The 15,103-nt window shown below is 53.0% G+C and overlaps 1 protein-coding gene across 5 annotated transcripts in view; it reads right to left on the bottom strand.

Annotated features, from left to right (window-relative positions):
- The window catches only part of PIK3R5 (phosphoinositide-3-kinase regulatory subunit 5), a 58,268-nt gene that overhangs the window by 21,265 nt on the left and 21,900 nt on the right, over positions 1-15,103 (bottom strand). For 4 of the 5 annotated variants that reach the window (XM_083804839.1, XM_083804835.1, XM_083804836.1 and 1 more), the window contains exon 2: positions 5,013-5,122. In XM_083804839.1, coding sequence (XP_083660965.1) covers positions 5,013-5,109 — 97 coding nt within the window. In that variant the 5' untranslated portion in view covers positions 5,110-5,122. Of the gene's footprint in view, positions 1-5,012; positions 5,123-6,693; positions 11,069-15,103 lie in introns of those variants that run through there. The other variant, XM_083804838.1, reaches the window with a different exon arrangement.

Consider the following 15,103-nt stretch of genomic DNA (forward strand, 5'->3'; position numbering starts at 1 on the left):
CATGAAGATGCAGCAAGGTTTATTTAAATAACTCCGCTACGAGCAGAGGAATTTCTGTTTAACTCACGGTCCTGGAAAGGCACTGGGATTATCCACAGCAAAACAAACCAGTGCTGGGAGGCAGCAGGCTGCCAGGAGCCCAGCTCCTAAACTGGGCAATGCAGCATTAACCAAAGACACACCAAAACAGCTGCATCCTTGCTAAAAATATTCTCCAGCACAAAATGCAGCTCGGAAATCCTGGACACAATAAACAAAGACCGCGCAGCAAAGCAAAGCGCCGGCACCACTGGGCATTGGTCAGGACACGGGACCCTGAGCTGGGTGGGAATTCCCTTCCTTCTATGCACAGCCCAGTTCACGAGCACCTACTTTCCAAGCACTGGGAGTAGAGTTCTCCCCTGTATCCAGACCAAAAAGGTTATTCAACCATTGAGGGTAAAGTTTCTCATGTTCATGGGTCAGGAACAAAAGTCCCCGGTGACACTAATGGCGCACAAGTCATTGCTCTGCAAGTGTCATCTCCATCTTCCTACAGGTGCCCAGTGACCAACCAGGACACAGCTGGGTGCTGGGGACTTCTACAAACTGCAGGGCAGCACTGGCTTTATTCCCAGGCTAGGGAAAGGCTGTGGCCAGGTGGGAATCACGTCCAGAAGGTTTTATTTGCAGCTGCTCACCTGTCTCAGCACAGCCCAGCAGATGGTTTGCTGCGGACAAGGGGAGAATGCGCACTGAGGGCACACAGAAAGCTTGAACCAGACTTTCCTGGACACGGCATTTGCTCTTGAATTCCCCAAAAGCACATTTCTCACTGTGAGATGCAAGGGAGGCCCCTGGGTCTGTGGGGAAAGTGCAGCTTGGGAGCGTCCTTGGAGCCCTGCTGCCCATGACCTCCACTCAGACGGGTTGGCCAAGCACTGGTGGGGTGAGCTCTAGCAGTGGCCAGGTCAGCTTTTATCAACGCACCTTGTGCAGGGGGCACAACCCAGGACTTCACCTTCCAGACCCTAAATGAGTTTGCACCACGAGGCACCAAGGACACCCAGCAGGGCAGCAGCCCCACGGCTAAACACTGCTTACATCCACCCGCCCCCACGCTCAGCCTGCCAAGTTCTGCTGCACAACAGCGAACCAACACTGTTGGTTTTCCATTGTATATGGAGAAAGGGCTGGATTTATGCACAACTCCACAGGCATCCTGGAGCCCAGTGCAGCCTGGAGCTGTGTCGGGGCTCCGACACGCAGACCCGCAGCACTGAACCGTGCTTAACGCTATGCAGACCCTGAGAAAAATCTCCCTTTGGGAGAGGAAAGCCCAAAGGAAATGCTGGGAGCAGGGACCCGAGGGGAGCAGAGGCGGCACCGCGGGCGAGCTGGGGCTTCGATCGCTATCGGCACGGCCGGCAGCGTGCCGGAGGTTGGGAGCAGCGTCCCCGTGGGCGGCCTCGGAAGGATGAGGCTTCGCGATTTCTCTTCTGAGAATTGCCGCGAGCCGCCCGCCTCCCGCAGCGGCTCCTTCCTGACCTCAGCAGCCGCCGTTTCCCCTCTGCCTCTTTTTAGAGGGGGCGACTGTCAAATCGGAAAAAAAAAAAAAAAAAAAGAAAGAAAGAAGAAAAGGAGAAATAGTGCGTGCCCGAGCTGCCTTCGCCCACGGTGCTAGGGGCGAGCATCCCAGTGAGCAGCTCCTGATGCCGTCAGAAGTGACGCACTTGGAGGGGTGAAAAGCAGAAATCTCCATTTCTTCCCTCCCTCAGACCCACTCCCATCCTTTCCACCAGATTAAGCTGACTTTCTGCAATGGACAGCCAGGAGGGATGGAAAAATTCCAACAGCAGCTGGAGGATGTGGGTGGGTTCGAGGTGCACAGAGCACATCCCCACAGGCAGAGCATCCCCTTGAGGAAGGGGGGGGGGGAGCTCTGATGAAGCTCCCCAGGCTGCACCAGGGCGCAGTTTGCAGCCCCCATTCCCTGGCAGCTGCTTAGAGCCACGCGAGCAAGGCACCGCGGCACCTCCCTGAGCAGGATCCATGCGTGGTGCTTCCACCCGGACAAGGCAGAGGAGGGGAAGGCAGCGATCCCAGCCCAACAGCCCACCACAAGGCTGCTGAAAGCAATTCAGTGGCTGAAATTTGCAAGGTTGCTACTCGGTTGCTAACCTGGAACATCCCCACACCAGACCGCATTCCCCATGCAGATATTTGGATGACTGCAATCAAGCAGTCTTAAGCCTCCTTTCATTCAAGCTGAGCAGATCAAACTCCCTGAGCTCACAAACATACCACTGAACATTTCTCTGGCTCTCCAGCACACCAGTGACCTTCATCCTTTCTCTAACCTTCCTCACCAGCATCCTTCCTCCTTCCTGCCTCTATGCAACCCCACAACAGAGACACAACAGCATCCTCCTATCCCCAGGACCTCTGGGGCACCGGGCTGCCCTACAGCCTCCGCAGCACCTCCCCAGCTCCTGCAGCCCTTCTCACCCCACTGATCCCCTAGGGCAGCCAGCCCGAGCCCTCTCCTCCACCAAAAACACTCTGTTTCATTGCTCTCTACTGAACAAGAAAATATTTTTCTTCCTTTAGCATACCTGGATTTTATTATCATCTCCAGCAACGTGGAGGAAGGCAACCAGACCTCCCAAAGCAGATCTCCATGAGGAAAAGCTCATCACCTTTCCCAGCCCTTTTCTATTTTGTTCCTCCCATAACGGCTGCAGTTCAGGAAAGATGGTCAATTTAGACCCCAGAGCCCACCGTGGGCTCTGGGATATAAACCTGTGAGGGCCAAGGCACTCTCACTTCTCCCCTTCGCTGAATTCACAAACCTCCGCAATTCAGTCACTCATGCAGGGGGAAAATGCCACATCGGAAGTGATTACTCACCCGCTCCAGAGCAACCTTCTATAAAGTTATCGTATAAAAACAAAGCCTCAAATAATTGAAAAATGAACAAAATTCCAGCTGGGTTCCAGCCCAAAGAGCTGCAATCTGGAGTACATTATTTTGGTGCATGGAAATGGGGAAAAGCAGGGGAAAGCAAATAAATTGGGAAATAAAAGTGATATAAGAAGTTGCAAATGAGAAAGGAGAAGGCTGCTGCACGGCTAAGAACAAGATGGAGAGATTCACCAACCATACGAGGAACAGAGCCCTGCCATAAATAGCAGCCTGCGTCTGACACAGGACCGCAGTAATAAAGCTGTAATGCTTGTAAAACAGCAAAGACATGAACATAAAAACATTTCCACTCTGTTTTTGTAAAGAAATAGGATATGCCATTAAGGGGTGTGGTGATATCTGTGCATTATGCTCTGCTTTCCCTAAATCGCATGCTATTGCGATAACAAAATGCTTCCAGTTCCGATTGAAAGGGGGTAGGATGTGAAGCCGCAGCTCTTCAAAGCAAAGGCTTTAAAAGCCAGCCCACATGGAAGAGCACTGAAAGCATCAGCCACAAAACGCTGCCCCGGGGACTACCCAGCAAAAGTGCCCGGGCTGGGACGCAGCAGAGCTGGAAGCATTGAATCCAACGACTGCGGGAACCGGGCTCACCGGTCACACTCAAGATTTTTGGCACAAGCACAAGCGCGGCTGATGAAAGGGAACTTTCTGATGTGCAAAGCGCCTGAGATTCACCCAGGAATGCCAGATCACCCCACTAAACTCCACAAAACCCACACAAAGGGGCGTGAAAGCCAGTGGGCAGAAAGGTGGGGGAAAGCACTAGCAATGAGGAACCCCCGGGCAGCACGGCTGCATCCAGCAGAGCCCACCGCCAGCCGCCTCAGCCCCGTACGGCACCATCTCTGCTGACGAGCTGGAAAAATTACAAAGTCGTTTTTTAGAGGCTATCTAAAGCAATGCCAAGGGGCTGGGATTACTGAAGGGCAGAGCTTGTGAGCGACACAGAAGCTGATTAATTATAATTACAGGAAGAGGTGAGTTTTGCGCAGCACAATGAGGCGCTTGGCCAGAGGGACTCCTTCGGACACATGCTAATGGTGCCGAAGGCACGGTCGCTCTTCCAGGAGCCAGGAATGTAGGACATGCTTTGGGGACTGGATCCCAGAACGTGGGGAGACCAGAAGGACCCAGGAAGGCTGGTGATAACTGCATGAACCAAGCCCTGGGGCGACACTACCGCACAGGGAGCCGGCATTGCTCTGGCAGGTGCAAGGAAACGGGCACGGCCAGAGGCATCGCTCCAGCATTCGGCAGCAGACGGGAGATGGTTGTCACCTCTTTCTTGACTGTCAGTGGAAAAGCAGAGGGGGAGAACTCCAGAACGGAAGAACTACACAGAAAAAATAATTTTGGATTTGACAGCCCCTCAAATTCATTTCTTTCAGCCACAACAGGACAAGGGAGTGATTTAACTGAAGCCTAAAAGCACGCGTATGAGAAGTCAAAATATCAGGTGTAGGAATGACTTCTGCTCGTTGCTGCTCTGCCCTCACCACTGCCAACTCGAAGCCTTCCACAGCCCTTCCACGGCTCACGTCTTTATGGCCACCACAGTATCTAAGCCAGATTCAAACAAAGTTGATAACAATATCTTGACGCTTGCTTCTGACAATGCAGCTGAGATACACCCAGAGGTTGTGAGGTCTTTATACATCAAAGCAAGGCACGTCTGGCTGATTACACAAAGGACTCTTTCTTCATGGTGAGCAACGACAACTCCTCTTTCCAGCTCACACATGAACAACTGGCAAAACACATGACTCCTCTGCTCAGTCCTTGCCTACATAAGACCTAACATGACTTGCTCAGCATCTCGGTACGTCTTCCTCTGCAGTAAGAAGCTCAGGAAATGGAATAGGTTGGATCCCACCTCTAACTTTGCATGTTGGAAGGGAGAAAAGGCCTCCAAGCCTCTAGCAGCGCCTGCAGGTCTCTTCTACCCAGGTAGCTTGGCAATGAGAGGGCAAATCAGGCACAGACAGAAAAGTCTGACCCCGGCAAGGCTGTCAGGGGGTCAGGCTCATGGCCAACAGGTCACCTACCAGCCCATCTGCTGGAGACAGCATCTCTGCTAAGCCCGTGTAGACATCTTTCCAGCGCGTGGTAGATCCTGTCCTCTGTGCACGTGGTGTGCTGCATTTTAATTCATCTCCTAAGTAAAGAGAAGGAAGAAAGTTAGCATAGTGGGCCCTTAGCTAAGTGCAGAGAAGACAGCACTATCACACTGCTGTAGCACAGACAAGATGCTCCAGGTAAAACATCCCTGTTACTGTCTCCTGTCACCTTTTCCGACCCCAGAGCTCCCTTTGCTAGCTGTCATCTTCTCTACTCTCCCAATCCCTCTCAGCCTTGACAAAAAAAAAGGGGGTGCGTACATCCACAGCCCGATCACAAGAGGCTGTAGGACCATGGCACCCACCCCGACCCAGTGCAGGCATATCTGCTGTCTCACAACTTCCGTCTGCGGGACAGATCAAGTCTCACTTACGTGGCTGTGGCAAGGAGGTAATCTTGGGTTAGCCTCCACCAGAGAGAACACCGCAACAGTTTACAGCTGCAGCACCTTGCAATGGGCTTGGGTGGAAAAAGTGACGGCAGACCCTGAGCTTCCCCTGCTTGCATCACGCATGGATCACCCTTGGTGGTTCTGGTGACCACTGGTGGAGGCCACAAAGGCACCCCCAGGTGCCAGCCTTATACCTGCCAGCATAGCCAGGAAAGTCCCCAGCCCTGTGACCTTGCTGCTGTGCAGCCAACGTCAAGAAAATGTCCCCATGGCCGTGGGGCAATGCAGGAAAACACCGAGGGCACCTCAGCCCCAGCATCCGAGGACATTGTGAAAGCACAGATTGCGCACCCAGCTGTGCCCCTTTCACAACACGGCTCTGTCCCACCTCTCCTCCATGGCTCAGGGTGCCAGCCCAAACCTCAGCCTGGAGAGGCTGTGCTGGGGGCAAGAAGATTTTATCCGTCCCACCCAGTTCAAACGCATCTGTCTGGGACACCAGGAAAAGAAAGGCCCCTTGCCCAGAACATGTACTTCCTAGCTCTGCCCCAACCACAAGCAAATTGGTGCCCAGGGGAGAGTCCCTTGTCCCCTGAAGTGCCAGCCCCAGCATCCTCAGAGACCCCAGGGCAGGCACCTCCCCTCTCCCAGTGCACAGAGACGGGCTCATCCCACAGACACTTTGCCTCCTGGTTAGAGGCAACGCAAGTGCATGAAAATAATCCAGGAAGAAGAAATAAAACCTACCAATACTACAAAAAAAAACCACCTGCCAAGGAAACCTTTACTTTCATCCTGACCAGCACATTCCTTTACTTCTGCCACATGCTCATGCATTTCCCAAACCTACCCCAAGACGCTTCATTTTCTGCTTATTTGGCCGATGCGTGATGCCCAGCAGCCAGCGGTGGCTGTGCCCATCACAGCTCCCAGCTCCTCCCTGGCAGGAACGACAGCCGCTGCAATCCCAGCAGAGGCTCCACCCGGCCCCCAGCCTCCTCATCGTCTGCTGCTGGAGGAAGCACCTCCACAGCCACCTCCACCCATTCCCAATTCCCAACAATTCGCCCAAAAGGGCTCAGCAAAGCCATGACCAGCTGCTGGGGCTCCCCAAGAGCCAAGGCAGGCCCAGCCCCACCCCTCATCCCTTCCTACACCAGAGAGAAGCCACCAGCAGCTCCAAACAGGTAAAAGCAACCCCCCGAGGAACCTCTGACCTGCTAAATGCAAGCTCTCTCCTTTGCCCCGAAGAGGCCCATGGGCTCCTCCTGCCTTGCCTGCTGCTGCCACAGCCTGTTATTACGGTCCTCAAAAGTTTTGTACATCCACAGCGTGAGTACGAGGAGCGCCTGCGAGATGCTCTGCCCCTGTGCCGAGGACTGAATGAGTGGCGAATCTGCACATCAGCATCTTAGTCATGACTTGTGGCAAGAGGAAAGCAGTGACTAAGAGCACAGCAATGACTCATAAGCACCCTTTACAACACCCAGCTCACAAAAATACACCTCCCTGCACGTCAGCTTGCTTTAGAGCGCAGCTCGGTCCTCGGAGGGGAGCGCGCTCCTCGACGTGCACTAGGAGCAAGCCCTGCACCAGCCCTGCCACCCCTTCACGGTGTTTCTGGTATCGCTGTGCGGAGCAGGCAGGGAATTTAAGGACAAAATATGACAGAGATATTATCATAACTTTCACACCAGAGAACACACAGAGCCTTTGTTTTCTCTTCCTTGGTGTGCTATGGACCACACACGGATCTAAACCTCCTCTCCCCAGGCGGTGCTTATGGAAGCATCTTTCGTGGGAGAGGATTCTGCACCCACCGCAACCAAGCAGGAACTTTTCAGCCTCTGCTGTTTATTCCCCAAACTCTCCCTTCCTTTCCGCCCACACTGAGCAAAATGACAAGGCAGGGGACAGTTCTGGACGTAATCAGACTTTCCACAGACCTCTATCAAAAAACTTACGAGCACTAGGTAAAAACATCGGCTGAGGTCAACGTTTTTTGATCGATGTTTTGTGAGGGTGTTTAAGTGATGATGAACTTTGGGGGAAAAAAAATAAACTGTCCTCTCTCCATCTCCCTCCAGCCGGACTCCCAGCAGCAGAGCTGTTAAATCTTTGCATCTTTGTCAAAACCACAGGCTGGCCAGCTGATGTGAGGGACTCGATGACTCAATGCAGGTGGAGGGGACAGGACCAAGGCTGGCTGCATATTTCCAGGCAGAGCAACATGTTGCAAAGGATGTGGGTTCCCTTGCCTTCTCATCAGGTGCCAAGCACACTCAAGAGAGAGACTAAGAACCACCCAGGGAAGAGAGAAGAGGTCTGGGGACAAATTGAAGCCAAACAGCAGATGATGAGAAGCTTTCTGATATTGGACTGTCACAAACCTGCTGACAGCAGCTCTGCAGACAGCATAACACAGCCCCCACTTGAAGCACCAGAGGTGCTGCTCTGAGGAGGCAGGGACGGAAGAGACACCACTGCAGCTGTGAGGAACAGCCCCAGGCAAACACTTAGCATCGCCCTCAGACATTAAGTCCTGTTCCTGCATGTGGAAAAGCGCGGTCAGGTTGCTGCTCCCGCTCTGTGCAGCCTTGTCAGGAGCTGGGCGAAGCAGGCAGAAGGGCTTTGTCCCACCACACATTGCACGAGTTGGACCCTGCCCTACAAAAACAGCTGTGGGGCTTCAAGCCCCAGATGTCCCCTAAAATGAGATTGCTTTCCCTTCTCCTGTAACTTTACACCTTAAAAGCAGCCTCCAAGCACTGTGCAAGCCATACCATCCTCATTTAAGAGGCAGCAAAGCCAGTGTTTGGAAAAGCTAAGCAGTTTTTCCGCTGTTCCACTGTGATTTGTGGCACAGTTATCAGAGAAGACAAATCTTCAGCCCTCCAGGCATGTTCCTGATCCTCCACAGCGTCCTCCTGCCACAAAAGCAAAGTCAGAAAGGGCTAGACTCCTTCAAAGAAGGTAGCCAGACTTCATCTGGACAGAGTCCCCAGCCTCACATCACCACCGTCCATACACGTGGCTGGTTAGCCGAGACAAGTCCCCACCATCGCACTTCCCAGCAAGCACCTTCCTCTCCATCACTGCCACACAGGAATGACAGCGTCAGCGGGGAGCATCCATGGGCTGCCCCAACAAAGCTGGCAGGAGGAACTGACAGAGACCGAGAGCGGAACCAGGAACCACAGAGGCGTGGATCCAGTGCAGGAGGAGACCTCTGCGGGACGAGGCAGGCGGAGAGCAAGGCTCGTTCCAGCTAGCCTCACATCCCGCCGGTAACGGTACGCGTGTCCAGCCACAGCCGTGACAACATTTAAGCCCTCTGGCTTCTGACGGAACGTGGGATTCTTAAAACTTGCTTCGAGGTTTTGTCTTATTTTGGACAAATGGCCAACAATTTTAGCAATGCACAGGAGGAAGTATCTTGGAGAATTTGTGAAGTTGTCCCGGAACATTGTATGGATGTAAGATCTTTGGAAGGTTTCCAATTGAGATATTTTCTTCTGTTTGTCACAGTTAAAAAGGTGGCCAGATAAATTACATTATTCCTGTTAACCAACACTGAACAGGTAAACATTCATCTCTTGCCATAAAGAGGGAAATTTGCTGATCATTGGGTTTTGATTTTCAGTTGTTGTCCTGCTTTGAGGCAGGAAGTCTGCCAAAATCCTGAAGTTTTCAAAGCATATGAAAAATCAGTCAGTCTAAGTATTTTCCCGGTCACTCTGCTCGCCTTCACTGCTCTCAGACCTTTCCCTTTCTCAGCTTTCCTCTTGCTCAGTGTCAGAGCAAATGAAAGCCCCTCAGCCCCCTCATGCCCAGGATGATGCTGCCCCAGGCGCATAGGGCCCCTCTGCACACAGCAGACGAATTGAGATGACCACCAAGGCCACCAGCCTTGGTCCACATGGTCTGGACAGGGCAGGTGAGAACATGAACTGGGAGTCACACATCTGCTGTTCTATGTTAAGTCCGCATTAGTCCTAACTCCAGCATCCAAAGGACTTCTCTGATCTCTCCTATCATGGTCAAGCCCAGGACACCACCATTAGATGGGACCAGAGGGAAAAAACTCAAAGATCAAGTCCTGTGTTGGTTCTCCCAAGCCAAGCAGTGAAGGAAATCAGACCACCCCTCTGGGGACACCGGGCACTGCCACCCCACCAGCAGGGCAGACCCCTGCCCAGCTCCCGCACGATGCCCTGGGGAGGCACCACCCCAGCCAGCATCCTGCTGGCCCTAATCCACCTCCCCGAAGAGAGGAAACACAGGCAACCGGGAAATAAGTTGAGATTTCCCCTTCCATGACAGCAAATCCCAGCAGCATCTCCTCGAGACGCCCATGGGCAGGAAAGGACCTGGCTGAGAATCCTTTACCTTCCTGGAGGGAAACCTGCAGCAGGGAAGCACGGCCCCACTCCGCCTGCACCAGGGAAAGCCCACGGGTACCTTCACAGCAGAACGCCCTTTCCTGCCCCGATTGTTTTGAGGCTGTTGGCTGAGCATCCCAGGCAGGAAACGGGAGGGGAAAAACAAACCCCTTCACCCACGGGAGGGACCAGCCCGTAAACACGCTGCCCAGGTCCTCAGGCAATGGCAGCGGGTGGAAGGACAGACATGATTTGTTTTGTGGAGATGCTAACCCATTTGTTAGCATCTTGGCTCGCTGCTGCAGTAGGGCTTAGGGCACCAGGGACAAAAGGGCAATAATTCCGATGAGGATAAAGAAAAAAGGAGCTTGGGCTGATGCTGAAACAGAAGGAAAACCACTTAACTGGGAATTAAAGCAGTCGGATTTGAACCAGAGCTATTTTTCAGGTCAAGGTCCTCATGCAAGCACATCAGCAGGGACCTCAGGCAAAGTCGTCACCTCCCTCAAGCAACACCTCAGCTTCCCACCTCCTCCACGGCACCATCAAAGCGGGCAGTGGGGAGCAGAACAGCACAGGACGCCCAGGAGATGCATCCCCATCGCGGCGGGGGAGCCACCGCTGTGTCACGCAGTGGAACAAGTGCACGCGTGGCACCTGCTCCTCCAGCGAAAGTGTCTGGTTTTCTTAGATTACATTGAAAACCTGGTTTTAACTATCCTTAGCTTGCAAGATTTTATTGCCTCCTCTATGCCCGTACAGCAGCCAAAGATAGAAACTCAGAGCCGAGAATGGGAGCAGCTGGAGGAAGTCTTTGTAGAAAATAAGGCAAAGAGGTGAGGAACCTGCAATTTTTAAGATTCAGACTTCAACCATCATCTGTTTACTGCTGAAGTGAGTGCTGTGCATCAAAGAGCAGGGAGATGAAGGTGATAAGGTGCTCGTTCAAACCACACAAAGGCAGCGTATCAAAAGATCCAGGAGGCAACTGGTTTGACAAACATCCTTTCAGGGTGCTCGCAAAGGAGAACGTACCGCACAAACAACCCGGCACCGCATTATTTCCTTACAGGCCCACGGGTTCCTGTCCCGCTGAGCGAGGACAAATGCTGCTCTTACCCCAAGGTGTAAGAGCACCCTGAGCCATGGTGGGGACCACGATTGACCTTCACTACGTGGACTGCAAAACTCCACCTCCAGGGAGCCTCCGCTCCTCAAATCAACAGATGCAGGCAGCAGAGAAGTGAAACAAGGGCAGTGGGACCCTGGCGCAGGCTGCCCCAGGAGCTGTGGGTGCCCCATCGCTGGCAGTGCCCAAGGCCAGGCTGGGTGGGGCTGGGGGCAGCCTGGTCTAGTGGGAGGTGTCCCTGCCCATGACAGGGGGGTTGGAATTAGATGATCTTTAAGGTCTCTTCCAACCCAAAGCACCCTGTGATTCTATGAAATGGAGAAGCTATTCCGAAAACTGGCTGACAAAACCCAGTGCGAGCCCTTCCTGAACCCTGGCACAGAAGAACCAACCCAAACCAACCACTGATGAAGCCACAGAGGGCAAACGCAAGAGAGATCTGCTTGGGTGTCAGCACCCACATCTCTGCCCATCATCTCACCCATGAACCTCCTCATCCACCCACACCACATCAGCTTGCCAAGAGCACCACCTCTCTTGCTGCCAAGTAAAGGTACGGGCTTGAGAATGAAGTACACTGCTGAAAAAATTCCCTTAGCTTTGATTTTTTGAGAAGTCGGTGGTAGCACCAACACAGTCCTGCACCCTACAGGACTGTCCCCTCTCTTTATCCATGGAGTAAGGAGCTCAATTACTTAGGGCACACTACAAACGTGAAACACACCAAGGCCCCATGATGCTGTCTGCTGTACTTACACATAGCAAAAGACAACCATCAGGCAATTGTACAACAACAAGGAAAACAATGTTCTGTTATTCCTCCCCCACACAATTTCTTGGGATGGGGAGGGAGCAATGGAAGAGGACACCAGAAATTAAGGATCTTCTCCAAGGACAGGAAGGAGAATCCAAAGCAAAAATCTGTAATTTAATGCTGTCTACACAAGCCCAGCTGAGTCACCTTTCTCATCTGGTTTGACAGGGAGCACAGGAGAGGGGTACGGCACGTGGCCAGCTCACGCATGCCCTGCTCCAAAGTGGGACATGAAAACCTTAGCAATGGGTGAGCAAGGCACATCCAGAGCAGGATTTAGGGGTAAACGACTCAGGCTGCCAGGAAGAGGCACGGGACAGAATCACCCAGTACGGGGCTGGGAAGCAGGCTGAGGGGGGACCCAACGCAACGGGGTCCGGTGGTGGGAAGACGTGCTGCCTTCAGGGCACCAGTGAGCGAACAGAGCAGAGCAGCTCCAAGGATCAAGGCAGACTCAGGGGTCTGGTGCTGGGGATGTGTGCAGGGAGCAACATGCCAAGGAGAGAAACTCAGACAGAGTTCTGACTGGATGCTGGTGGCAGAGACATCGAGATCAGGGTGGTTTTTCAGAGGAGCATAACCACCAAAAGGTGAATTGGATATTGGGTTTAACAAGCAACACATGGCCTCCTGGACACACGGGGTATCTGGGTGACCGCCTCAATGTGAAAAATAACAGCCAGGAACAAGTGGCCCCATCTGTCACTGGCAAACTCCACCTCCGAGCTGTCCAGCTCTAGAGATGCATCTCTACTGGAAGGATGGGAGACCACAGCAGCATCTGAAGCAACCTGTGCCTTGAACTGCTCTGGAAGAAGATTTTCACAGCAGTTTGCCTCTGCTCTGGGATGGTCGGAGCAGCACATCTTGAGTCTGAATGCAACAGACGAGCAACAAGACATTATATGAACTGGTGACTTTAAAATTGCTGTGGGATTTCCACATAACACAGGATTCTGAGAAAACTGTGGTATTTGGAAGTGAAACGGGAAAGAGGATTTTGGTGATTTCATCTTAAAGCAGAAGATAAAACTTGTGGTACCAGAAAATCTGCTTCTAGAATGAAAACAGCATCTGTCAGGAAGGATTGCCATGCTGAGGGACACTTCACCACGGGAATGGAGCAGATGAAGCAGCAAGAAATGCTTTCTAGCAGTAAGAAATTAAGATTTGTATTATTACCAGCCTAGCAGCACCCTGTCCGGCATACAGCAGCACAGGGCACCTTGGGACTTGAGTACTCCTCAAACACAAGGGTAACGTTGTCTTGCTGAACTGCAGGAGCTCGTTTACACCAGCACTCGTGAGAACTGGAAAGCTTACTAAGATGTAGAGCTCACTCCTTGTTCTCACCATGCCTGAGAACTGGGCTGAACGAGAGACTCCCACCACAGATCAGGGAAAGCACCTAACGTGCAAAAGTGGTTTCGAAGTCCTTTTAATATCAAAGAGCACCTCCAGAAGGTAACACAAAGGGGATGAAGCAGCACCCAGGCCTTAAGTCCACACAGACGTGGGCAGCCCCACAGCGGGCACCACGGGTCCTGCAGGGCTGGGGGCCAGGGCAGCTCCTTGCAGCAGCACAGGGAGGGGGGGCTCAGCCCAGCGCGAGAAAGAGAAACGTGAGATGTGATTCATCTTGGCAAAGTGCAGACAGCTCAGTTCAGACACCTCTGTGAGCTGTTTACCTGGCTGCCCGGGGGCTGCTCAGCCCAGCCGAGGGGCATCGGAGGTGGTCCCTTGGTCCCACGGCTCCTCTCCACTGGGTGCTCCAAGGCATCACCCCTAGCAGCTAGGCAGAGCTGGGCTGGATGAGCCCAGCCATGGACTCAGACCACAGACGGCTTCTTTGCAGAAAGAAGCCCAAATTAACTCACCATACACATCTGCAAAAGAAAACGGCTCCATGAGAAGGCTCGGTGGTGTTCATCTGACAGTCCGCAGCCAGGGCACAGGGAGCATCCCCAAGCAGCAGACTGTGAGATGCTCGAGAGCCAAGCGCCACCCCGCAGCTGCACGTCGGCCACTTCTGCAGCCGCTCCTCCTGCCAGGCTGCTGACCTGGCCCACGGACAGAGCACACCAGTGCACAGCAAAAGGAATTGTCTCTGGTCAGAGAGCGAAGGTCCCCTGCTTAGAAAGGAGATAAGAAATAACCAGTGCGGGATGGAGCATCATCCCAGCTGGTGGTGAGAAAAAAAAAAAAAAAAACATCCAGGAGAGAGAGAACCAGGAAAACTGCCTCTTCCCTGCAATAAGCGCCCTGTGGTCATCAATTTCGTGTCTGGTATTTTGCCTGCAACAGCAAACCCACCGTGAAAAGCATCTGGGACATCATACAGCAGGTAAAACTTGAAGATACAAAGCACCACGTGCCAAGAGCCAGGCAGGGGAACCAAGGACGGGGAGGAATTACAGGTCCAGGCAGGAGCTTTCCATAACACAGGGCAGGACTGACATTTTGCTGCTCAGTGAAACTTGTCCAGCCCCACTTTGCTCTCAGCAAAGAGTGATTGACCGCACCGGGGAGGTGAACGCAGCAAGAGCAAGACCTAAGGGAGGGGAAGAAAGGGAGGAACATCACAACCACGAACCTCCACACACACGTGTGTGGTGTGTGACATCAGAGACGGCGGCGCTCGGCATCACGTAGCCCCGAGCAGCAACTCCAAAAAAAGAAATACACCGCCCGGCAGGTCCCCGTGCATAGAAAGCACAGGCGGCGCGGTCGTGGAAAGCAGGTTACCCGCGGGTGCAGGTCTGCACGGCTGCCGCAGCTCCGCTGCGCATGCGCAGCCTCCTGCAGAGCTGGGGGAGGAGGAGAGGCTGCCTAGGTGGCGGGGGAGAAGTATTTTGAGCCTCTGGTGAAGTAGGACAACTGGGTTTTGGGCTGTGGATCCCACAGTACCGGAGCTTTTCGGTGGTTATCACAAGTGGTTTGTTATCCCAGCTCCCTCCGGTACAGCTTTGCGCTGCTCAGCTGCCACTAGTACGCCCGATAGAAGAGAAAGCCAACAGGAAGCTGAGAAATGCTTAAGACATGTCATCTCTGCACAAATATCTCCATCTGAGCCCTTCACATTGCTGCAATAGGAATTATTTAACGGGATTTCCCAAATTCCATCCCCAGGATTACCTGTATTAGCAGCCAGAGCTTAAGGCTAAGGCTTACGGGGTGCAGAGGTTGTGAGCTCCAGAAAAATAAAATCCAGAGGTACAAACATCACCTCCGAACCACCACCACTTTTCATTTCAGACTTGGAGAGGAAGGCTCCATGGGAAAATACAGGAGCCATCAGTCCT

This window comes from Anser anser, assembly GCF_964211835.1.
Source record: "Anser anser genome assembly, chromosome: 19".
NCBI classification, from domain to species: Eukaryota; Metazoa; Chordata; class Aves; order Anseriformes; family Anatidae; genus Anser; species Anser anser.